Source organism: Phlebotomus argentipes, unplaced genomic scaffold (assembly GCF_947086385.1).
Source record: "Phlebotomus argentipes unplaced genomic scaffold, Phlebotomus argentipes genome assembly contig_5, whole genome shotgun sequence".
Lineage (NCBI taxonomy): Eukaryota > Metazoa > Arthropoda > Insecta > Diptera > Psychodidae > Phlebotomus > Phlebotomus argentipes.
In genome coordinates, this window is record NW_026776165.1 from 7529968 (window position 1) to 7550367 (window position 20400).

At 44.8% G+C, this 20400-nt stretch overlaps 9 protein-coding genes across 10 annotated transcripts; 4 read left to right on the forward strand and 5 right to left on the reverse strand.

The window, feature by feature from the left end:
* Positions 1-4: 4 nt before the first annotated feature.
* On the reverse strand, positions 5-988 carry LOC132255921 (juvenile hormone acid O-methyltransferase-like). The gene is made up of 3 exons (XM_059752093.1): positions 927-988; positions 255-859; positions 5-192 (listed from the first exon to the last, which is right to left on the reverse strand). The coding sequence occupies exons 1-3, from the start codon at positions 986-988 to the stop codon at positions 5-7; spliced, it is 855 nt and encodes a 284-aa protein (XP_059608076.1).
* A 663-nt stretch (positions 989-1651) lies between these two features.
* On the forward strand, positions 1652-2341 carry LOC132255922 (juvenile hormone acid O-methyltransferase-like). Its single transcript, XM_059752094.1, has one exon. It carries the CDS (start codon positions 1652-1654, stop codon positions 2339-2341), a length of 690 nt encoding a protein of 229 aa, XP_059608077.1.
* A 219-nt stretch (positions 2342-2560) lies between these two features.
* On the reverse strand, positions 2561-3406 carry LOC132255923 (juvenile hormone acid O-methyltransferase-like). Its single transcript, XM_059752095.1, has 2 exons — positions 2809-3406; positions 2561-2748 (listed from the first exon to the last, which is right to left on the reverse strand). The coding sequence occupies exons 1-2, from the start codon at positions 3404-3406 to the stop codon at positions 2561-2563; spliced, it is 786 nt and encodes a 261-aa protein (XP_059608078.1).
* A 292-nt stretch (positions 3407-3698) lies between these two features.
* LOC132255562 (rab-like protein 6) lies at positions 3699-5486 on the reverse strand. Its single transcript, XM_059751651.1, has 2 exons — positions 4341-5486; positions 3699-4277 (listed from the first exon to the last, which is right to left on the reverse strand). Exons 1-2 carry the CDS (start codon positions 5484-5486, stop codon positions 3894-3896), a joined length of 1530 nt encoding a protein of 509 aa, XP_059607634.1. The 3' UTR covers positions 3699-3893.
* Positions 5487-5744: 258 nt separating this feature from the next.
* LOC132255563 (large ribosomal subunit protein mL39) lies at positions 5745-7691 on the forward strand. The gene is made up of 2 exons (XM_059751652.1): positions 5745-5859; positions 5918-7691. The coding sequence occupies exons 1-2, from the start codon at positions 5790-5792 to the stop codon at positions 6820-6822; spliced, it is 975 nt and encodes a 324-aa protein (XP_059607635.1). The 5' UTR covers positions 5745-5789; the 3' UTR covers positions 6823-7691.
* A 279-nt stretch (positions 7692-7970) lies between these two features.
* On the forward strand, positions 7971-8865 carry LOC132255924 (juvenile hormone acid O-methyltransferase-like). Its single transcript, XM_059752096.1, has 2 exons — positions 7971-8631; positions 8687-8865. Exons 1-2 carry the CDS (start codon positions 7971-7973, stop codon positions 8863-8865), a joined length of 840 nt encoding a protein of 279 aa, XP_059608079.1.
* A 28-nt stretch (positions 8866-8893) lies between these two features.
* On the reverse strand, positions 8894-10285 carry LOC132266022 (protein FAM151B). 2 transcript variants are annotated; one of them, XM_059766847.1, is made up of 3 exons: positions 10090-10285; positions 9535-9887; positions 8894-9478 (listed from the first exon to the last, which is right to left on the reverse strand). In XM_059766847.1, the coding sequence occupies exons 1-3, from the start codon at positions 10127-10129 to the stop codon at positions 8927-8929; spliced, it is 945 nt and encodes a 314-aa protein (XP_059622830.1). In that variant the 5' UTR covers positions 10130-10285; the 3' UTR covers positions 8894-8926. The 2 variants fall into 2 exon arrangements, with proteins under 2 accessions (XP_059622830.1, XP_059622831.1); XM_059766848.1 differs by lacking the exon at positions 10090-10285 and adding an exon at positions 9971-10064.
* A 319-nt stretch (positions 10286-10604) lies between these two features.
* On the forward strand, positions 10605-11968 carry LOC132255657 (guanine nucleotide-binding protein subunit beta-2). The gene is made up of 3 exons (XM_059751768.1): positions 10605-10980; positions 11044-11209; positions 11267-11968. Exons 1-3 carry the CDS (start codon positions 10632-10634, stop codon positions 11790-11792), a joined length of 1041 nt encoding a protein of 346 aa, XP_059607751.1. The 5' UTR covers positions 10605-10631; the 3' UTR covers positions 11793-11968.
* A 24-nt stretch (positions 11969-11992) lies between these two features.
* On the reverse strand, positions 11993-19313 carry LOC132255656 (SET domain-containing protein SmydA-8). Its single transcript, XM_059751767.1, has 3 exons — positions 19126-19313; positions 12670-13715; positions 11993-12573 (listed from the first exon to the last, which is right to left on the reverse strand). The coding sequence occupies exons 1-3, from the start codon at positions 19153-19155 to the stop codon at positions 12018-12020; spliced, it is 1632 nt and encodes a 543-aa protein (XP_059607750.1). The 5' UTR covers positions 19156-19313; the 3' UTR covers positions 11993-12017.
* Positions 19314-20400: the final 1087 nt, after the last annotated feature.

Here is a 20400-nt window from a genome sequence, read left to right on the forward strand (position 1 = left end):
TGCGTTAAGCTTCTGGTTTCCTGGCATAAATGATGAGATTTTGATAGGGAATCTCTTTCATTGGCTTGGTTTCGTCTCTGAATGGTCTTATGATGTTGAAAGAAGACCCAAGATCAACTTGATCATCAACAAGATCGTCCTTTTCGTCCTCTGACAAGTTGTTCGGAAAGTCCGGCAAACACATTAATGTCTCTGGAAATGAAAAAAAAGTTCAAAATTTTGAAAAGAAATTTCTAAGTATCCAAGAAAATCACCTCTGAAGTTCTCAGTTGATGGATAAACATGATTGAAGTCTTCCTTCTCCACGGAAACTTCCTGGAATCCCACGGATTTTAAGAGGTTCTCTAGAGTCGCCACAGGATCGGGATCTTCGCGATAGGGAAAGACAAACACTTCTCTGTAGTGCTTCAGTCTGTCTTTCCATTTCGGAGTGTTCACGAGTTGAATTCCTGTCTCCGTAATCGCTCCTCTGCGCATAAACATAATAACACAATCTCCTCCAGGCGTGAGAAGATCAAAGATGTTCTTGAAGACTTGTTTCTGATCCTGGACGTACATAAGGCAGAAACTGGAGAAGATCCTGTCGAAGGTTCCCTTCAGTGAATCTTCCACGTTCTTTCCGATGTCCATTTGGAGAAAATCCACTCGATCGATTCCGCGGAATTCCAGTTTCGCAGCTTCCAGCATCACTGGCGAGAAATCCGCGCAGACAAGTCTCTGGAAATTGTCCGGAAGCAGAGGAAGAAAGCATCGGCGCGTCACATCACCAATGCCACACCCAATGTCCATGACTCTCTCACCACCGCGCCACTTCAGACTCCCGAAGAGACTGTCCAGGACTGACTGAACTATCTTGCATCTGGGAAAAATAATGATCAGCAAGTGTAATTAGAGGAATATTAAAGGATAAAATTCACTGAACAAACCTGACATCAGAAGAAAAAGCGTATTTCTGAGGATTGTATTCGTGATACTGGAAAGAATTCATCTTCAAAAGGACTTTCTTACTCAACGGCTTCTGTCAAGAGACTATCTAATCAGTCTCACTATAGTTCCTTATATACTCACAAAGAATCCGTTATAAGGCAAGAGGAATAATAATTAATTAATGAAAATTAGAAATGCGACTATTCTGCTATGCAAACAATACATCTTGAGTCAAAAGAAATGCAGCAAAAAGAACTGATGAAGACTTCGTTATCACATTTATTCTGTACGGAAAGACAATAATGATCGCAAGACTTATACAATTGAAGCACACAATCGAACTTTCCTGACTCGTGGCAAAGTAACGTTCGCAAATGAACCGATAACAATAATACCGAAATTCTTAGGTAATCTGTCTTCTTTACTTGCAAAAAATTATTGAGGATATCGGAAATGAATGCACAGTAAAAATCATCGAAATCTTAGAAACAAATCACATGTGATTTATGGGGGAATTCGTATGGAAAATGAGCATTTTCATGTATTTGATAACATTTTTGGTATAGTACACATAGTTCATGTAAGTATATACATTTTATCTTTATATTTGTGTAATCTTGAAAAGCCTACAAGTAAAACCCAATCTAGCTATCAACACATTATTGCTGCTAATCATTTATTATCTTCAGATAAAGTTCAACAGTGATCACGAGAAGTTGTCGAAATGAACGTCAATCAAAATAACTACAATATTGAGCAATTTAGCGTGGCTACAAGCTTTCGTGAACTTGGAATTAAATTTTACGCGGAACGCATTTTAAAACAACTTAAATGGCGCGGCGGCGAAAGAGTGCTGGACATTGGCTGCGGTCCTGGTGACGTCACGAAGAACTGTATTTACTCTTTTCTGCCTCAAAACTTTGGGAAGCTTGTGTGCGCCGATATTTCGCCAGAAATGCTGAAAGCTTGCAAATCTAAGTTCACTGGGATTGAAAATGTGGAATTCCTGGAAATGGACATAATGAAAACACCCGAACAATCAATGAAAGGCACTTTCGACAGGATCTTATCTATGTATTGTTTCATGTATGTTTCCGATCAGAAGAAAGCGCTGCAGAACGTCTTTGATCTCCTGAAGCCTGGCGGAGATTGCTGGATTTTGCAAGTCACTAGTACTCCGCTCGTCTCACCGATTTTCACACTAGCCAAGACGCCAAAATGGAAGGACAAGTTAGCGAACTTCAGAGACTTTTACGTTTACCAGTTTTATGAAGATCCCAATCCAATTGAAAATGGTGAAACATACATGAAATCTGTGGGTTTCACAGACGTTTCAGTCAATCTGGACAGGGTTTATAACCAAATGGAATCTTTGGAGAGTTATAAAGGTGACACCGAACACAATAATGGTTAATTTCATAATTATTTATTATTCGTTTAACTTTACAGTAATTCTTGAAGGCCTTCCAAATCCAGCAAAGTGTATGGAAGAAAAGGACAAAGAAGAATTGCTGAGGGATCAAATTGAAATAGCACGAGCGCTGAATGTTTTTAAAGAGAATTCACAATATGAAGCCACAAAGGAACCTCATCAAATACTAGAGTTTTACGGTAGGAAACCGCAATAAATACTTTAAGCTTCTGGTTTCCTGGCGTAAATGATGAGATTTTGAAAAGGAATTTCTTTCATTGGCTTGCTTTCGTCTCTAAAAGGTTGTATGATGTTGAAAGAGGTTCCAAGATCAACTTGATCGTCCAGAAGATCATCCTTTTCGTCCTCTGACAAGTTGTTTGGGAAGCTTGGACAGCATTTCAGCGTCTCTGGAATTGGGAAAATCTCAGAATTAGCAAATAATCTTAAGGAATCCACAAGAAAATTACCTCTGAAGATTTCAGTTGATGGATAAACATGATTGTAGTCTTCCTTCTTCACGGAAATATCCTGGAATCCCACGGATTTCAGGAGGTTCTTCAGAGTCGCCATAGGATCGGGATCTTCGCGATAGGGAAAGACAAACACTTCTCTGTAGTGCTTCAGTCTGTCTTTCCACTTTAGCGTCTCTGAAAGCTGAAATGCTGTCTCAAAAATCGCTCCATTTCTTAGGATGATAATCAGGCAATCTCCTCCAGGCGTGAGAAGATCAAAAACATTCTTGAAGACTTGCATCTGATCCTGGACATACATTAAGCTAAGACTGGAAAAGATCCTGTCGAAGGTTTCCTTCAGTGAATCTTCCACGTTCTTTCCGATGTCCATTTGGAGGAAATCCACTCGATCGATGCCGCGGAATTCCAGTTTCGCAGCTTCCAGCATCACTGGCGAGAAATCCGCGCAGACAAGTCTCTGGAAATTGTCCGGAAGCAGAGGAAGAAAGCATCGGCGCGTCACATCACCAATGCCACACCCAATGTCCATGACTCTCTCATCGCCGCGCCACTTCAGACGCTGGAAAAATCCCTCCAGAATCTTCTGAATCATTTCGCATCTGTAAAATGCCAATTTTCCCGAACTGCTTTAGCCAGAATCTAGAGAAAATACTAAGAAAACCAACCTAATGCCAGTAGAACTGGCGTAACTTTGAGTGTTGTATTCGTGATATTGAAACGATTGCATCTTCACCAGAACTTCTACTCGCAACAACTTCTTTAAACCGACTGAATTCGTTCTCAGACAAACGATCTTGATAACCTCAAGCAAATGCGTTAGAAGTCACTTTCATTGGATCTGAAGCTATAAATTTCAGTTAATTACCATTGAAATCTCTTAATAAACATTGAGATACATTTTATTGGGACTCCAGACTGTCCAATTCGGAAGCAGGTACAGTATCTTTGCTCAAGCACTCAAAATCTCCATGATAAGGTACAAAATAATTGATTTATTAAACATAAAAAAAAGTCGTTGGATGGGAAAATCTCAATAGAAAAAAAATCAACAAAATTTCAAGAAGGAGAAAAAAGAAGATTCAGATGCATTCGTAGCCTTCAGCCGAGGAAGGACCCGCGTCCTCTTCGCGAGACCTGCGCTTCTTCTTCTTCCGCTCCTCCTTCTCGCGCTTCTCCTTCTTGTCCTTCTTCTTCTTCGGCTTCCGCCGCTCCTCGGGCGTCTCCTCAGCCTCCACTGGCGACACATCCTGGTGGATGCTGGCCGTGGTGGCGGAATCCTCACCGCCCTCGGGAGATCTGCGCTGCTGCACACTGGAATCCATGATCCACGAATCAAAGTCCGCGTCCTTCAGCCCAATCTTGACGATGTTCTCCATCTCGTCGCGACTCTCTGGCAGCGTTTTGATGCCCACGGGCTCCTCGTCATCGTCCTCATCGCCGAACTCCTCCTCGAAGCGCGCCACCTGTGGAATTGCACTTGAAAACCATCAGTAAAACGCTCCCCGAATCACAACTCTTCTGCTCACCTGAGGATTGGCACCCTCTGCGTCGCTGTCAGACTCATTCCCGCCACTCCGGGCATGCATCTTCACTGTGGGCGTCACTGGGCAGTCATCGAAGAAGTCTTTGTCCAGTCCGCCGCCGCCCTCGGGACAGAAGTCCTCCACACTGGTGATTTTCTCACCCTCAGTCACGCTCAGCTTGCTCACGTCCGCCACCAAATTGGCCAGGCTCTTCTGCTGAGGCTTCTTCTCCTGCCCTGGCACCACAATTGGCTGTCCGCCGCCCACGATTATGCTCTTCATGGGACGCACCTCGGGCACACTCTTGGCGTCCGCCAGCTGTCTCCTCCTGCTCACGAGCTGGTCCAAAAACTGTCCATAATCCGAGTCGCCGGACTTGAGGAATTCAGTGATCTCGAAGCTGCAAATGTCTACGTCGCGGCGATTGCGCTCCAGCTGTGCCAGCAGCGTGTCTCGCTGCAGCTTGAGGAAGGGCAGCCCGAGGAACTTGTGGAGCAATCGCAGTCCGAAGCCGTTGCGCATGGAACTCTCGCCGTAGAGAACTTCCCCGGCGCGATCGGCTTGACTCCCCTCGACCAGATCCACAGCCTGGCCGGCGGACACCACGCGATGGTGGTTCATGTCGCAGTGATTACCCAGGATGAGCACGGGGATCTCGGACGGGATCTTAGGCAGCTCCCGCGCGACGTATTCGAACGTCCAGGCCTTGGTGATGTCCATCATGAGCACCACGCCGTGCGTGCCTTTGTACACGTCCAGGAATTCAGCGTCAAGCGCCGGAGTCTCAGCCGCAGGGACGCTCGTCGCCAGCTTGAGGCTCGTCTGGCGTGCTCTGGCCTTTCCGCGATCCACCACGTCCCACACCTCCACCTTCACCACGTCCTCGGTGGCTTTAAAGCTCCACTGGATGGACGCCACCTGGATCTGCTCGGTGGGCGTGTACGCCTCCACGAAGGAGCGCCCCTGGAGCCGCTCCAGCAAGCACGACTTGCCCACATTCCTGTCCCCCTTGATGATGATCTTCATGTTGTACTGCACGCCTTTGGCGAACTTCTTCTGCAGCGTGCCCGACATGGAGTGGCCAGCAGTCTCCGGTGGGCCCGCCTGGGCCTCCGACTTGGCCGTGAGCTTCCGGAAAGCGGAAAACATGCTGGCAAAAGTGTGTCTCTCTCAGCAGATGTTTAACTTTGCATTTCACTGCTTTCGCACTGAAATTCAGGGGTGTTTTTCACTATTTCCACCAGTATCTCACCTCACTGTCCCATTTCCAGGGATTGTGGCTGATTCTATTGATCAGAGGGAGGATTTTCGCAGGAAAATCTGGGATTTTCTGTGGGCAGAAGTGCTTGTGTGGGAGTTTTTGGAGACTTTCTCCAGCTGTCACTTGACAGCTGCATTCGTAAGGTTTCGCGGGAGTTCAGGAAAACGCGTGTTTGTTTTCGCACATCCAGGATGAGTGTCCACACTGCCTTCCGGCCTCTGGCCAGCCTCCACACAGCCGGAATCCAGAGGATTCTCAAGAGTGAGTCCCAAGCACTGTTTACCGCCAGTTTTCCTCTAAGTGTGTATCGCTTTTCCAGGGCAAATCTCCTATGCTGAGATCTCCAGGCGTCGCAGTGATCTTTTCACGGCCGAACAGACTGCCCAGCGGGCGAAAGTGGGACGCATTGAGCGGATTGAGGTTAGATACCTGGGCGTACCCCATGACACGACCCTCATGATGAACAGGAACATCTCCACGCCCTTCAACTGCGCGCAGCATCTCAGCGAGCATCACTGCAAGCGCTCTGCCCTGGCGCTGCTGGACGGGAACGTGCCCTGGGACATGCACAGGCCTCTCCAAGAGTCTTGCACTCTGCAGCTGCTCACATTCACCTCCGCCGACCCGCACGCCGTGAACCGCGCCTTCTGGCGCACTTGCAGCTTCCTCCTGGGCGCCGTACTCTCCACCACGTTCAAAGACGAGGCTCAGCTGCAGCTGCACAGCTTCCCGTCGCCCAACGTGCGCTCCGGGAGCTTCGTCTACGATGTCTCGCTGGCGCAGCCCGACTGGAAGCCCACGCTGCTCGAGCTGAAGACCTTGTCTGCCGAGATGGTGAAGCTGGCGGCCAGAGATCTGCCCATTGAGCGTCTGGAGGTCAGCACAGAACTCGCGCTGGAGATTTTCCAAGAGAACGCCTTCAAGAGCCAGCAGATCCCCGACATTGCCGCCAAGAACAATGGCCAAGTGGTGATCTATCGCGTCGGCGAGCACGTGGACATCAGCCGAGGCCCGATGGTGGCGTCCAGTCGCCACGTTGGGCGCTGCACGATCGCCTCCGTTCATCCCGTGGGCAAACTGACGCGCTTCCAGGGCGTTGCGCTGCCTCCGGACTTCATCATCAACCACGTGGCGTACGGAATCCTGGAGAACAGGGCCAAGAAGCTCAATCCTGCGCGCCTTCCGACGGAGAGTGAAGAGCAAATGCGTGTGAATCTGGCCTGAAAGCAATAAAGTTGATTTGTAGAGTAAATTTTGCGTGTTTGCAAGACTGCCTGATATTGTAATCGGCCGAGAGAGTCGATAAGAAAATTGTTCTTGGCATGTGATCTTTATTTCTTTAGAAGAATAATCTTTTTAGAACGCATATTACTACCTCAGCTTTCAGCATAGAAGAATTTATTGAATTTTTGAGCTTCAGCCTATCAAAGCGTACGAATAATGACTCAGTCTGAAGAAGGTTGATGAAAAAATGCATTGTCTGGTCAATTTGTTGTTATTTCTTTGGCAGGAGAAAGTGAATATCGACAGAAAAACTCTGGGATGCTGCAAAAAAATGACACTATTCGTGATTAAGCAAAAATTACTGTACACGTTAATAATATTAAGAGGAAAAAAGAGTCGCGCGTCACGCATTCATGAAAGTCTGCCGTGCGCGCCAAAAGATAAGCAAACTTTGACTTCTCTTTCAGTCTGAGTCTAGTTGGGAAGCAGTAAACATTCTTCGATTTCTGCTCAGTATCTTCCAAGAAGTCCACTTAGGGGTAAATCCGAAAAACAAGTTGTATGCTAATAGATTTCAAACTAGAGAACCAGATCTTTAGTGAGATGCATAAAAACTGATCATAATAACGTGTAATCAGTGTCACTTGATCTGTGATTGTGAAAAGGTGTCGGAAATTAACTTGTATTTATCTGTAAAAGAAGCTGCGAAATATTAATAAAACTTCGAGAGTTAATACAAAGTTAGTTAATTAGATTATGATCAATAAACTAGAACCAAAGCGTTTTTTCATAAACAATTCCGATTAAACACTCATAAATCAATTGTATTATTTCATAACTGGAAGATTTTGAGTCAGCTAACTGAGACGATGGATTAGACTCTGCAGATAACAAAAAAGAGCCTGAGAAGACGATTCGAAATTACATGTTGCCGAGTGCAAAAACTTTGCGTACAAAAACACACATTCATTCATTAACCACTTAATTTCTTATAACGTCAATCTCGTCAATCAATGCTTAAGAATAGTAACAATAGGAAATTCCTGATCGTCAATTAAGACCCTATAAATGCTTTAAAAAAAACTAATAATAAATCGTATTCTCACTTTTCAGTTAAAGCCCAACCGCGATCACGTAAAGTCGCTGAAATGGAGAAAAATATTAATCAGTACGATATTGAGAAATTTCGTGAAACGACAGAGTTTCGCATATCTTGTATTGACTTCTATTTCCAACAACTACGGAATATTAAGTGGCGCGGCGGCGAAAGAGTTCTGGACATTGGCTGCGGTCCTGGTGACGTCACGAAGAAATACATTTATTCTTTGCTGCCTCAGAACTTCGGCAAGCTTGTGTGCGCCGATATTTCGCCAGAAATGCTGGAAGCTTGCAAATCTGAGTTCCTCGGGATTGAGCATGTGGAATTCCTGGAAATGGACATCATGAAATCTCCTGAAAATTCTCTAAAAGGATATTTTGATAGGATCTTCTCGATATATTGCTTCATGTATGTTTCCGATCAGCGCAAAGCTCTACAGAATGTCTTCGATCTTCTGGCGCCTGGCGGAGATTGTTGGATTATTCAAGCTGCTGGCGCTCCACTGTTGCAACCTCTCTTCCAACTAGCCGAATCCCCGAAGTGGAGGGCACGATTGAAGGACGCACGGAAAATGATGAATTATCCACTAAACGAGCTTCAAAATATCGTAGAAACTTGTGAAACATATATGAAATCTGCGGGATTCACTGATATTTCGGTTACTCTTGAAAATAATTATCATCAAATGGAATCTCAGAAAGACTATGAGAGTAAGAATTGTCCTTGGCATTTTGTTTATGGATTTCTTATCGGCATATTTTGCAGGATTTCTTGCAAGTCTTCCAAATCCTTCGAAGGACTTCAAAGACGAAGACAAAGAGGAACTGATGAGGGATCAAATTGAGATCGCAAAGTCGCTAAATCTCTTCAAGGAGGAGTTCAAGTCTGAGCCCATGAAGGACCCTCATCGATTGATCATGTTTTATGGACGAAAACCTCAATAAAAGTTCATCATTAACTGAAATACTCGACTTTCGATATGACTTTTCATCTCTTTATGTACTTTCAGTGTGATTTACTGACAAAAAGGGCCAGAATCATGAGTGCCAGGCCGAGAAGTGTAAAGGGGAAGAGTCTCTTGGCGCTGTTGGTGCCCAAGTCCAGCTGATCTAGAAGATCCTTTGGTACGTCCACGTAAACTTTGTCGACGCCCACGGAGAAGATCAGCGCGCGCAGTTTCTCCACGTCCACGTGATCATTCTCACTAGACCAGATGGTCAGGGTGACTGTGTTGGTCTGGGCGAAGTCCCTCATGAGCTGACTGAGCTGCGGCAGACTCTGGGCAGCGATGCCAGCACGCACTGGGAAGGTGATCGGGTGACTAGAGCTGGAAATGGCGTTGTTTCTGATGCTGGTGCGCATCAGGGCGATTTGGCTCTCAGTGTAGCTGCCCTCGGTGAAGTCAGGGCCCCATCGTGTGGTCCAGCCGATGGAGAGCACCGCCGAGGGGAATCTGCGACAGCTGCTGAGGAAGACGTTGGGATCAACAGGCTGAGTTCCTGTGTTATCAACCGGGCCACGGATGATGTCAGCGTTCAGCCACACCGGATAGTCCATCTGCCGCGAAAGGTGGAGAGTCAGGACAGCTCAAACAGATGACAAATTCACCTTACGGACGCCCAGATGTCCGACAGCATCGCCAGGGATCCGGTGAACACTTCGGTGGACTTGAAATCCAGCTTCACGCCCTTCATGCTCTGCGAATTCCTGCGATTGTGCTCCAGGATCTGCGTGAGGAATCCCTGGAGGGAGATGTCAGAGGTGTTGGCGGGCGGATGGCCCATCACAGGCAGCAATGGACCGTCAAGATCGCTGACCAGGTGCCCCAGGACGATGTCCGCCTCGATCATGTCAATATCGCTGGCCAGCGTGGCGTCCAGCAGCGCCTGGTTGTTCACCGCGTGCGCCCAGGTAATGGCAGTGAGATTCTCCGCCGCCGACACCATCGCCAGGTGCGACAGCATCCCTAAAACACCCCAAAAGCCCAGCATTAGACGACAGTCAAAGTGTCCGGAAAGCCTCACAACATCATCACGCCAGCCACTTTACCTGCGGCCCCGTGGGCATTGAGTAGCAATAAATAGCGAATTGAAAGAGAGATAAGACAGCTGATAAGGCTGATAATACGAGGATTGCAAGGAGGGGGAGGAATCAGCTGATTTGCTAACCTTGGAGCAGGAGGATTGAAATTGCAGCTATAACAGTCATTCCGGGATGCCTATTGCAACGTCTTCAACAGCTCTACCATGCCTAATTACCAGATTGGTGAAAAGAGTGCCGGAAAAGCCGGAGAATACTGTTGAAATGCGAAAAAAACCACAAAGTCTCACTTTATTTTGGTTTGACGGCGGAAAACCGCAAACTGCCGTCAGCGCTCGTAGTGCTGTGCGAGGGAAAGAGAGAATTGAAAAGTAACGACCACTTTTGGGATCATTTCCCGAATATTCTGGAAATGCTAGAAAAATGAGGAAACTCACCGCGGAAATCTCTTTTCATAATTTCCACTCCATATGTTGCCCTATAACTATCAAATTACTTCATTTATGCTTCATTCACCATCGATTTGTGAGGAATCCATAGAAATTCTTTTGCAAAATCCCCCTAATTTTTGTGTCTAATTCAATTATCCCTCCAGAAAGACTCTCGAGCTGACTGGGCAAAGCTTCTGAAGGCAGTTTCTAGCCAACTCTCGTGTGCAACACTCTGGAAAATGGGAAAAGACGACTCTGAAGTGAGCGCTCTCAAGGATGAGCTGAATTCCTTGATAGGAAAAATCAAGGAAGAGCAGAAGAAAGTCGCTGATTGCACTCTAAATGACAAGTGCGGGGACGTCCCCGGTGCTCCCAAGGTTCACATCACCACCAAGAAGTTCCTCAAGGGACACATTAACAAGGTGAACTCTGTGCACTTCGCTGGCGACTCTAGACACTGCGTTTCGGGCTCGCTGGATGGAAAATTGATCATCTGGGACACTTGGACGGGCAACAAGGTGCAGGTCATCCCTCTGAGATCATCCTGGGTCATGAGTTGCGCCTTTGCCACATCCGGGAACTTTGTCGGTGAGTTTTTGGCTGCATTTTCTCTCCTTCTGAAAGGTAAAACTGAGTGTTTTCTGAGTAAAGCTTGCGGCGGGATGGACAATATGTGCACAGTTTATGACCTCAACAACCGTGACGCCACAGGAGTGGCCAAGATTGTGCGGGAGCTGGCTGGCTATGAGGGATTTCTCAGCTCCTGTCGCTTCCTGGACGATCGCAACATCCTCACGGGTTCCGGGGATATGAAAATGTGAGTGAAAGTGCAGTTGAAGCTCTCGCAAATTGGGCGCTCATTCGCTTCTTGCAGATGCATCTGGGATCTGGAGACGGGCAAGAAGACCTCAGACTTCGAGGCTCACGCTGGTGACGTGGTTTCCATCTCGATGTCGCCGGACGGGAAGCAGTACGTGACGGGATCCGTGGACAAGACGTGCAAATTGTGGGATGTGCGCGAGCAGAAGCCCAGGCAGACGTTCTTCGGCCATCAGGCGGATGTGAACAGCGTCTGCTTCCATCCTAGTGGACAGGCCTTCGCTACGGCGTCCGAGGACAAGACGGCCAGGCTCTTTGACATCCGATCCGATCAGCAAGTGTGCCAGTTCGAGCCGCCCAACAAGACCAGCGGCTTCACGTCCTGCGCCGTGTCGCTGAGCGGAAGATATGTTCTGTGCGGCAGTGACGACAACAATGTGCACTACTGGGACAGCCTGAAGGGAAGCCACCTGGGAACGCTTCCTGGCCATGAGAATCGCATCACGTCAATTTCTCTGGCGCCAAACGGAATGGCTTTGGCCTCGTGCAGCTGGGACAACAACGTGAGGATCTGGGTGTAAAAGAGAAGAGAAGAATTCATACATTTTCCCACTTATCCTCGGATTTATCGCTGTTCTTTCTATGCCAATGGCATTTGGCAATTAATAATAATTTTAGCAAAGTGATTTTGTGGATTTTGTCAAATGAAAGACATGAATTAACCGTTTTATTAAGAAATACACACTCGTTATAATAATAGAGTTCCTTAAAAATGAAGGAAAAGCCTAACTCTCACACCCTTTTCATCATTTATTGATCTTCGTGAGGGACTTTTTGAGTCGCTGCAGTGCGAACTTGGCCGCCCAGGCCATCGTCTGCTCTTGCGATCCCTCGGGCTCGATGGCGAGGATCGCCTCGCTGTCTTTCAATAAGTGGTACACCTCCATGAGCCTCTTGCGCAGCTCCTCGGCGTTGATCTCCTTCGCCTCGTACTGCCTGGTGGCCTGGATCATAATGGGCGCGTGCAACTCGTACATGATCACGCCGCGGAGGCGCGACATACCGGGCTCCAGGTGGTCGACGACGCGCAGCACGTCGCGGCAGTAGGTTTCCTTGGTCTGGAGGTCCTTGGCCGTGAGATCGCGAATGAGATAGCCCTCGAACTTGCCGTACAGCTGGCAGAGCGAGTACTTGGCTGAGATGCTGAGATAGTGATTGGGATGCAGGACGTTGCGGTACTTATCGAGGAACTCCTCGAGGTTCTCGATGCTGTTAACATCCAAGGATTCGAGCTCGTCGAATATTCGATCCACCAGAATGTTCATCGCCTTGGCGCTCACAATGTATCCACATTCTCGACACCTAGGAAAATTGGGAAATAGCAGTAATTAATATAGATCAAATGTGTGTGGCAAATGTGAACCCGCCCGGGATGTAGTTTGAATTAACTAAACTCACTTCCAATCGGCTGTCTGGACGAGAGGCTCCGTGGCCAGGATGGCGCCGCGGGTGCACTTGGGGCAGGTGAGGGCACTGGAGAAGGTGCCGAACTCAGTGGGATCTGTGCATCTCTCGCAGCAGCACCAGAAGAACTTGCCCTCCTGCAGGTGCTCGCGCCTCTTCAGCGTGCCCTGCAGCGTGTAGGCGTAGGTCAGCGTGATGGCCTCGCCCTTCGCGATGGGCGTCGTGGCGCGGATGTGCAGCTCGTGCGTGACCGGGTGATCGGTGTGTGTGGTGTTGGGGCGGCAGTCGTGCGCCAGCAGGAAAGCGGACGGGTACAAGGCTCTGGCGCGCGACTCATTGTGCCCCACTTCGAAGCAATTCACCTCGATGACGCCGCACACGGTGTGGATTTCCTCCTCGGAGAAGTCCTTGAGGCCCCAGTTGTTTCGCAATCGGTTCACTATCACCTCCTGGTTCCTGTTCCACAGCGCCGGCAATTTCCTGCGCACGCCGTTGTGACTTTCCATATCCATGAGGATGGACCAGCGCTTGGGGTCGGCGTCGCGCAGGATGAGGCACCGCAGCGGCAGGATGCACTCATAGATCTGCTTCAGCTCCGTCTGTCCGGTACTCCGCTCCAGCGCGTCAGCGATCCTGTGTTGCCTGAGGAAGGAGCACTCACTGCTGCTGTGTCCAAACTTCTGGCGATATCCTGGGCACTTGGCCGAGCACAGCGGCCAGCCGCAGCCCAGGCACTTGGGCGTGCGCGTGGGCAGCGGCAGGTAGCATCCCAGACACACCAATCCTCCGTCCGTGGCCGGGCCGATGATCAGCGTCTGGTCCTGAATGATGATGTCGCCTGGCTTCAGGTCTCTGGCCGCCACCAGGAAGCGCCCCATTGTGGCGGAAAACGCCACGCTGTACGGTAAGTTGGCGTTGTTGTTCTTCTTGTCGGAATCACTGGAACTCTCCCAGGAGCCAATGGAAGAGATCTCAGTGCCAGAGTCGCCAGAAGTGCTGGCATTGTTGTTCTTGTCGTGATGATGATGCTTGTGGTGTTTCTGCAATTATCAACGAAAAAAATACATCAAAATTCCATTCTGGAGCCCAAAAGAACCTCACAAGATTGCTTCACTCCCAGTGATCGCCCATAAATTCATCCAAGGCATCTCAATTAACTCAAAAGTCTATAAATATCGCGGTAGAGATATCCAACTGAAATTAACTTTTATCGCTCCCTGCAATTGAGAATTGCTCGTGCGGCCAAAAATTAATTGACTCCAAATGCACTTCATTAATTTTTAATTGATACGCGGCCGGAAAAAGATCAATCTTTCACCCCTTCCCAGAGAATCGTGAGATGTTTCACGATGAAAAGTGCACAGATGGGGACCATTCCCTGGGGCTTTGGGGCGCTATTTTCGTCCATTCCAGATGGTGCTCATCAGATGAGAAAAAGTGCGCGAAAATTAGTCGGCACTCTGTATTTATTTTGACGATAATAAAGCATCGCGCGTCCGGAAAAAATGAGGCACGCTCGCGGGAAAATGTTTGAATTGATTCTCGCGAAGAGTGATTGGCATTCTGTTAAACCCGAAAAGCACGCGCTCTCTCACTCTCTCTCTGCATTCCGTTGGAGAAATTTATTGGACCATCGAATGGCTGAAGTGCACTTTTATCATTCTGTGCATAAAAATGGAATATTGAAGGATTTATTGGCACGTTTCCACGCTCAAATTGGCTTCAATGTGTCGTAGAAAATAAAGGAAAAACCCAAAATGATAATTGATTGATTGACACTCTGACAAAAGTCTTGAAAGCACTGTGATGTTTCGCGATCTCAGACTCCCTGGCCGGTTGAGGAATTTCGCATGGGAATGCTTGAGTGTGCGAAAGTGTGACACGGCCTTAACCCTCACCCTCAAACCAAGGGCCAAGAGCGCCATTCTTCAGCCGAACAGCCACAAAGCAGGCTAAAATTAACAGAAGCGCGAGGAAAATGAGAGGAAAACCATCAGCTGTGGACTGATCAGACACTAACAGGTGTTGAGTGCGTAGTCTTTCGTCACTGAAACTCACGCACGCCGGCCAGAGTGACGCAACTTTGGCCAGGATTGGAGAACCGTTTGTTCTCTTCACGAATTTTCCAATTTAATGGATACAATAAAACGGATAATAAAAATATCCTTGATGCGCCGCCCACTTAATTGCTCCACCCACTCGTAAGTAAATGTATAATTATGAGGGCTTATTTGATGGCATAAATTCATCTTCAATTTGCATTGAAATGCATTTTAAGATTTTCTCTATCTTTTGGACTCCTTTTTTCATATCCATATCACATGTCAATACTGATGAGGTTTATTTTTAGGTACAAAATTATTTTCGAAAAATGATTAAGTGTGACTTAATGAGTCATGTGTGTTGTGACAGGACAAAAGTAGTCTCTTTGCACAACGTTTTAGCCATTTATGTTCCCTTTACAGGTCATTTCACCAGAAATAACTCGAAAAATAGAAGCAATAAACATTCCTAAAATTTCCCAGTAAGCAAAATATGAAATAAATTTTCCGGAAATCATGGCAAAACTGTGAATTTTCCCTGTCACAAGCGCGCTCAACCTTGTGCACAATATAATCCTCTATTATTAGTCCTCGACTGCAGTTTACTATTATTTGCCAAAAACCGCCGCTTTGGCTTTGGCTACTCAAGAATTTTTAGTGTGTGTGAGTGTGTGTTTTGTGGTTTTTAGCCACAATATCGCATGCAATTAATGACCGAATGTTGTTGTTTTCACCACAAATTGTGCCTTCAAGCCTCCAATTGGCCGATCTGTCCACGGGACATAACTCTGTGTTTATTGTCTGTCCCCAAAGAGGCGATATCTATGAAAGTGGGTCATAATTTGGCGCGCTCACGCGTGTTTGTGTGTTTTGGCGCGAAAGAGCTTTTATTGAGAGGCTCAACAAGTTGGGAAGTTCCAACTATTTGTCACTAAATCAATTCTCCTCCACTTCGACTGTGCCTTTTCTATATGATCGCGAGACATGGTGAGTGGCGCCTATTTATAGCGGATTCACGTGTGAAAATGCTCATTGTGTGAAGTTGAATGGAAGGCAGTTGGATAAATTCGTGGGCGATGCGAGAAATCACGCTAAACACCTTTGAATTTAGAGAATATTTGATCAGAAAGATGAAGATTATTTAGTATAATTTCGTTACAATTGCTGTGCTAAAAATAGACCTTCAATCGTCAGACTTTTCCCTCACAATCAGTCAATTTATCCGAAAAGTGGCGGGAAATTGTCGGGATGCGAAGCTTCCGGTCACTAATAGCTTAAAAGCGTGAGGATCAACCGCGAGATTCCCGGGAATGATTGTGCGGATGAGATCACTGAAAAGCTCTGCTCGATTTCGCAATTTCTCCTGAAATCTGCGCATTAATTTCTTCTTCTTCGGCGAATTTCATGGGAATCTTCTTCACTTTATGTTGTTAATAATTGTCCTACATTTTTAATTAACGACACACAGCCCTTGATTATTAATATTCTAGTCACGAAAATAGCACATTTATGATCAAAGAGGATTGGAAAGTCACCTTTCGATGAGAAAATGGCACGCAATGGCGACCAAGTCGCTGCAATTAGTCGATAAATCTGTGTGCTTTTGCCGCAAAATATGAATTTATTGAGACATACTTTGAGGATGTGACAAATTATCGAGATATATTTTCCCAAAGTCATGAATTTATACGCCAAGTCGTGTGCTTTGCCTTTGGCACTGATCTCGTGATTTTGGCTGCTGTATTAATTAATTGTGAGAAAAGTGCGTTGTTTTTGTGATTGTTATGTAAATGCATACAATGTCTGGGACAAAAGTCCTCAAGGTTTTTACCTCTACCCGTGAAAAGCCAAAAACTTTTAGATGAAAATTGAGTGAAAATTAATCCCACACATTAATTAAATGTCGTGAGATTTAGCACTTCACGCGGGATTAATTCAGGTTGATTAATTTGAGAAATTGTCGTTGTGACGACTAAAACCTGCTGCTGAAGCACATTTTTCCACCCCAAATGTCGAATGTTCGTCAATTCAACACCAGAATCGCCTTTTAATTTAATGGTTGTCGGAAATATAAAATGCTTAATTGTTCAACTGCGGTCAGGCAGAAAAAAAGATGCTCTGAGAAATATCTGTGGTTTGTGTTAATGTCTTTCTGTTTGGACGATAACCAAAGTGGAATAATAAACATGTTTCACTTTCAACACTGCGACTTCGCGTCTTGAGGAATTTTATCAAAATTGTCATGCTGTCGAGGAGAATTTAAACATTGGATTTTCACCCACTCGCTGTTTAAAAAACAAGAGAAGAAGAGGTCAAGAAATTGATTTTTGCGGGTGTTTGATTTGTATTTAGATACAAGATGATTGTGGTCTTTTTATACACAATCACCGTACAATTAAAAGAAATCAGCTCATGAGACTATTTATAGCGAGTCCGGGTGAAAAAATAGATGAGAATTGGTACAAGTTTTACCGCTTTTTCCTTAGACTCTGCGTCTTGCACTTGGGCTCCTTTTCTGCTCTTTTACAGCCTAGTAAATCACACATATTGCCATCAAGCTGATGGATCAAGTCTCATTCATTGCGTTGAAATTGTTGAAATGAAGTCTTTCAGTATCCTAAGAAAATTCTTGAGACAAAAATATTATGTAAATCTATCACTGACTGCATAAACGATATTTATTTCAACTTTTGCGCCTATTTATTGTTCATCGTCAATAATGAGACAATGATTGGACACTCCAGCGACACTTCCAATGCATATTTGTTGTCATTCTTTTCTTACTTGTGTGATTAAATGAAACTCACTGCAATCTCATTTCTGAAGGCTCAAACATTTTTTTTTTATTAGGCTGCATGACCTTGAAAATTCTACAATATATGAAAAGTAACTTGTTTCTTAAATATATAACACACTAAAAGCCACAAGTTGTAGGCAAACATATTTCAAAATTAGTTGGCAATCTTCTGTTTGCTTAACAATTTTTTGAGAACACCTTTGGAACACAAAATTCTATTGTGTTTAATGAACTTCTAAGGACAGTCCTGTGTCTGTCGTGTGAAATTCCGCAGAACAAGTCCTCATGTAATGGATGGATAACAATGAAATCCCAACTCCAATGGCTATTTCTGATTCTTTCATGGGTCTCTTTTATTCCGATCGTCTGTTGACTTCTCGTGTGTAATGTTTTTCACGATTTTTCATGGGAAAAAAAGTGTGTACTGAGAAATGAGGTTATTTGCAAGATGGTCTTCTAGCTATTTATCTTCCTTCTTATCTGTAGCGATCGTGCTATAAACAATCATGATCTTTGACGTCTTTCATCGTCGTCAATTTTTATTTATTGTTCAATTGGTGAGTTTTCCTCACCTCTTGGATTTTTATGCCGCTTTTGCCATACAAAATGAGACCAAGAATTAGTCATAAAATTCTGTCACAAGCGCACATTTATTTTCTCACTTAGTGAGTAATATTTTGGGGGCGTTTTTTCCACTGAATTCTCACCAATTGCTCACCCCTCGATGGCGTCTTAATTTTTTCATCGGAACGTTTAAAATCATCATTAAATATCTCTCAGCATCGACACATGAGTTTTACGAGTACATCGCTTGACGCAAAGAGCGTTGCAAAAAGGAAATCAAGAAATAAACTCCGCAGTGAATTTGCAGGATTTTCAACGATAAAATCCTTCACGAGCGGCAATATTTATTTGTAAAATAACATAAATTCACACCTGAAAATTTTCAATTTCCATAAATTTCAAGTAATTTTGCAAAATTTACAAACAGTCTCGACGATTAGAGATAAATAATCAAGCTGTATTTCAACACAGAGACAATATAATTAATTATTTCCCTATTTTATTTAGAATGAAAAATCACCGATTTCTCCACTCGTGATTCTGCAATGAAGAACATTAAGCTTGCGAGAAGGTCGCCTTTCGCTAGACCACGTTTATTTAATTTGGCTGATGTGAGAAAAGACAAACAATAAAACTTGAGACATTTTCTTTGCATGTTGCCCATTTTTCCTCAGAGTCGACAGAAAGTGTGTTTGAAGACAACGGATTTTTGATTCTTGGCGCGCGGCGTGTGATAAAAAAATTCCACCGGAATGAAGATAGAGGACAAAGCAGCTGAACAATATAAAGTTTACAGGCCCGTAAAATGCCCGCGAGAATTCCTTTTGGTCACTTGATAAATCGCGAGGGTGCAAAAAATTATAAATAGCTTGGAAGTGTGCTAAACAAATGTTAAGATATCTCTTGATCTCATCCATGCGAACACGTGGATTTCGAAGGCAATTATCAAAAAATTTTTCACAGTTTATTGTAGCGAAATCATGTGTACAATTCTCACTTTATTCGCATTCACATGAAAAATCTCTATACTCTCAATTTCTATCTAACCTTCTTCTTCTGTCCTTGATTCTGAGGCATTTCTTTGGCTGTGTGCAATTTCTTTGTTCTTAATCCAGGTAAATTGTCCGAAATATTGGCATTCGATCACACAAAAAGTCACTTAAGAGATCTTCACGTGAAACTAGACAATTTTCCGCCTAAGCGTCTTCCTTAGTTGACGGTTGGGAATAAACTGAAAGACTGACGACTGAAGCTCAATGAAAATTCACACAAGAAAAGTCTTCATCGAGCATTTTCTACACTGTTAAAAATGGAAATGTTAAATATTCTTATTCAAAAAGTGTCCTATGGTTTTGTTGTAAAACATAAAGAAGGACAAGTGTATTAAATAAGGTATTTTCCAGAAATTCTCTGAAATATCTTGTGAACTGTCCAATGAATATCTCATGATATTCACACGACATTCAGAGTATTTCTATATTAAGACCTTTTCCATTCCTACAGGTTTCAAATTTGCAGAAATATTTATGATTATAAATTTCAACAACTCAAAGACATCCTCGTAAATTTCTCCTGATTCACACAGCTTTTCATCACAACCACTCTTCATCACATTGAACAGTGTAGCAATTATTTCGTGCGAAGTGGAGAGAAATTTCTCATATTTTCCCATGATAATCGCTTTGCTGAGCGATTTCAATGATGCGAGAGCGCCTCGCCAAAAAAATTATGAATGTAGAACTTTGCACGCACTCTTTTTTATCACCCAGAAATGTTTAGACTTTCTCCAGCATTATGATAAAATCTGCATCTTTACGATTCTAAGTATCGCAAGTGGGTTTATTTTTAACCGCGCGGCACCTCAATTTTCCCGCTCAGCATCACAAATTATTTTATCTTTGTTTATCCACATGATCAGCAGTTCTGAGAGAGTGTGAAATTGTCCAGAAAAAGCCAACACTTGGGCCGTTCATTGAGGAGCTGAGATCGCTTTTTGGGGGGTTGGAAGAGGCGCCTTATAAATCACTCAAGCCACTGAACTCATGATCATGAGCCATAAATTGTGGGCTGTTTTCATGTTTATACAAATAAAATCGAATTTCCCACAGCCGAGTGACAATGAGTCAATTTGTGGGCTTCCGGATGTAGCAATAGTGTGAATAGTGACTTTCCCGCCAGAATTAACTTGAGGTGTGATGAAATAAGAGAAAGAATAAATTCGTCTCTCGGTCGCTTTGTGTATATTTTCACCCATTTGATCGTCTCATTACTTGTCGAAGGAAATGCCCAATAAATTGAATTTATTGCTTTTGATTTTTCACA

What these genes read in the sequence shown, in the direction of transcription:
- LOC132255656 (XM_059751767.1), bottom strand. Translation starts at nt 19,155, where the DNA reads ATGCCTCAGAATCAAGGACAGAAGAAGAAG. An exon ending in ATCAAGGACAGAAGAAGAAG is followed by an intron (nt 13,716 to 19,125) that starts GTTAGATAGAAA and finishes TGATAATTGCAG; the next exon opens with AAACACCACAAGCATCATCA. An exon ending in GTCCAGACAGCCGATTGGAA is followed by an intron (nt 12,574 to 12,669) that starts GTGAGTTTAGTT and finishes CAATTTTCCTAG; the next exon opens with GTGTCGAGAATGTGGATACA.
- LOC132255657 (XM_059751768.1), top strand. Translation starts at nt 10,632, where the DNA reads ATGGGAAAAGACGACTCTGAAGTGAGCGCTCTCAAGGATGAGCTGAAT. An exon ending in CACATCCGGGAACTTTGTCG is followed by an intron (nt 10,981 to 11,043) that starts GTGAGTTTTTGG and finishes TTCTGAGTAAAG; the next exon opens with CTTGCGGCGGGATGGACAAT. An exon ending in GGTTCCGGGGATATGAAAAT is followed by an intron (nt 11,210 to 11,266) that starts GTGAGTGAAAGT and finishes CGCTTCTTGCAG; the next exon opens with ATGCATCTGGGATCTGGAGA.
- LOC132255563 (XM_059751652.1), top strand. Translation starts at nt 5,790, where the DNA reads ATGAGTGTCCACACTGCCTTCCGGCCTCTGGCCAGCCTCCACACAGCC. An exon ending in AATCCAGAGGATTCTCAAGA is followed by an intron (nt 5,860 to 5,917) that starts GTGAGTCCCAAG and finishes TCGCTTTTCCAG; the next exon opens with GGCAAATCTCCTATGCTGAG.
- LOC132255921 (XM_059752093.1), bottom strand. Translation starts at nt 988, where the DNA reads ATGAATTCTTTCCAGTATCACGAATACAATCCTCAGAAATACGCTTTT. An exon ending in GCTTTTTCTTCTGATGTCAG is followed by an intron (nt 860 to 926) that starts GTTTGTTCAGTG and finishes TATTTTTCCCAG; the next exon opens with ATGCAAGATAGTTCAGTCAG. An exon ending in ATCAACTGAGAACTTCAGAG is followed by an intron (nt 193 to 254) that starts GTGATTTTCTTG and finishes TTTCATTTCCAG; the next exon opens with AGACATTAATGTGTTTGCCG.
- LOC132255923 (XM_059752095.1), bottom strand. Translation starts at nt 3,406, where the DNA reads ATGATTCAGAAGATTCTGGAGGGATTTTTCCAGCGTCTGAAGTGGCGC. An exon ending in ATCAACTGAAATCTTCAGAG is followed by an intron (nt 2,749 to 2,808) that starts GTAATTTTCTTG and finishes TCCCAATTCCAG; the next exon opens with AGACGCTGAAATGCTGTCCA.
- LOC132255924 (XM_059752096.1), top strand. Translation starts at nt 7,971, where the DNA reads ATGGAGAAAAATATTAATCAGTACGATATTGAGAAATTTCGTGAAACG. An exon ending in ATCTCAGAAAGACTATGAGA is followed by an intron (nt 8,632 to 8,686) that starts GTAAGAATTGTC and finishes CATATTTTGCAG; the next exon opens with GATTTCTTGCAAGTCTTCCA.
- LOC132255562 (XM_059751651.1), bottom strand. Translation starts at nt 5,486, where the DNA reads ATGTTTTCCGCTTTCCGGAAGCTCACGGCCAAGTCGGAGGCCCAGGCG. An exon ending in CAGAGGGTGCCAATCCTCAG is followed by an intron (nt 4,278 to 4,340) that starts GTGAGCAGAAGA and finishes GCAATTCCACAG; the next exon opens with GTGGCGCGCTTCGAGGAGGA.
- LOC132266022 (XM_059766847.1), bottom strand. Translation starts at nt 10,129, where the DNA reads ATGACTGTTATAGCTGCAATTTCAATCCTCCTGCTCCAAG. An exon ending in TTCAATCCTCCTGCTCCAAG is followed by an intron (nt 9,888 to 10,089) that starts GTTAGCAAATCA and finishes GGGGTGTTTTAG; the next exon opens with GGATGCTGTCGCACCTGGCG. An exon ending in TGTCGGACATCTGGGCGTCC is followed by an intron (nt 9,479 to 9,534) that starts GTAAGGTGAATT and finishes CTTTCGCGGCAG; the next exon opens with ATGGACTATCCGGTGTGGCT.
- LOC132255922 (XM_059752094.1), top strand. Translation starts at nt 1,652, where the DNA reads ATGAACGTCAATCAAAATAACTACAATATTGAGCAATTTAGCGTGGCT.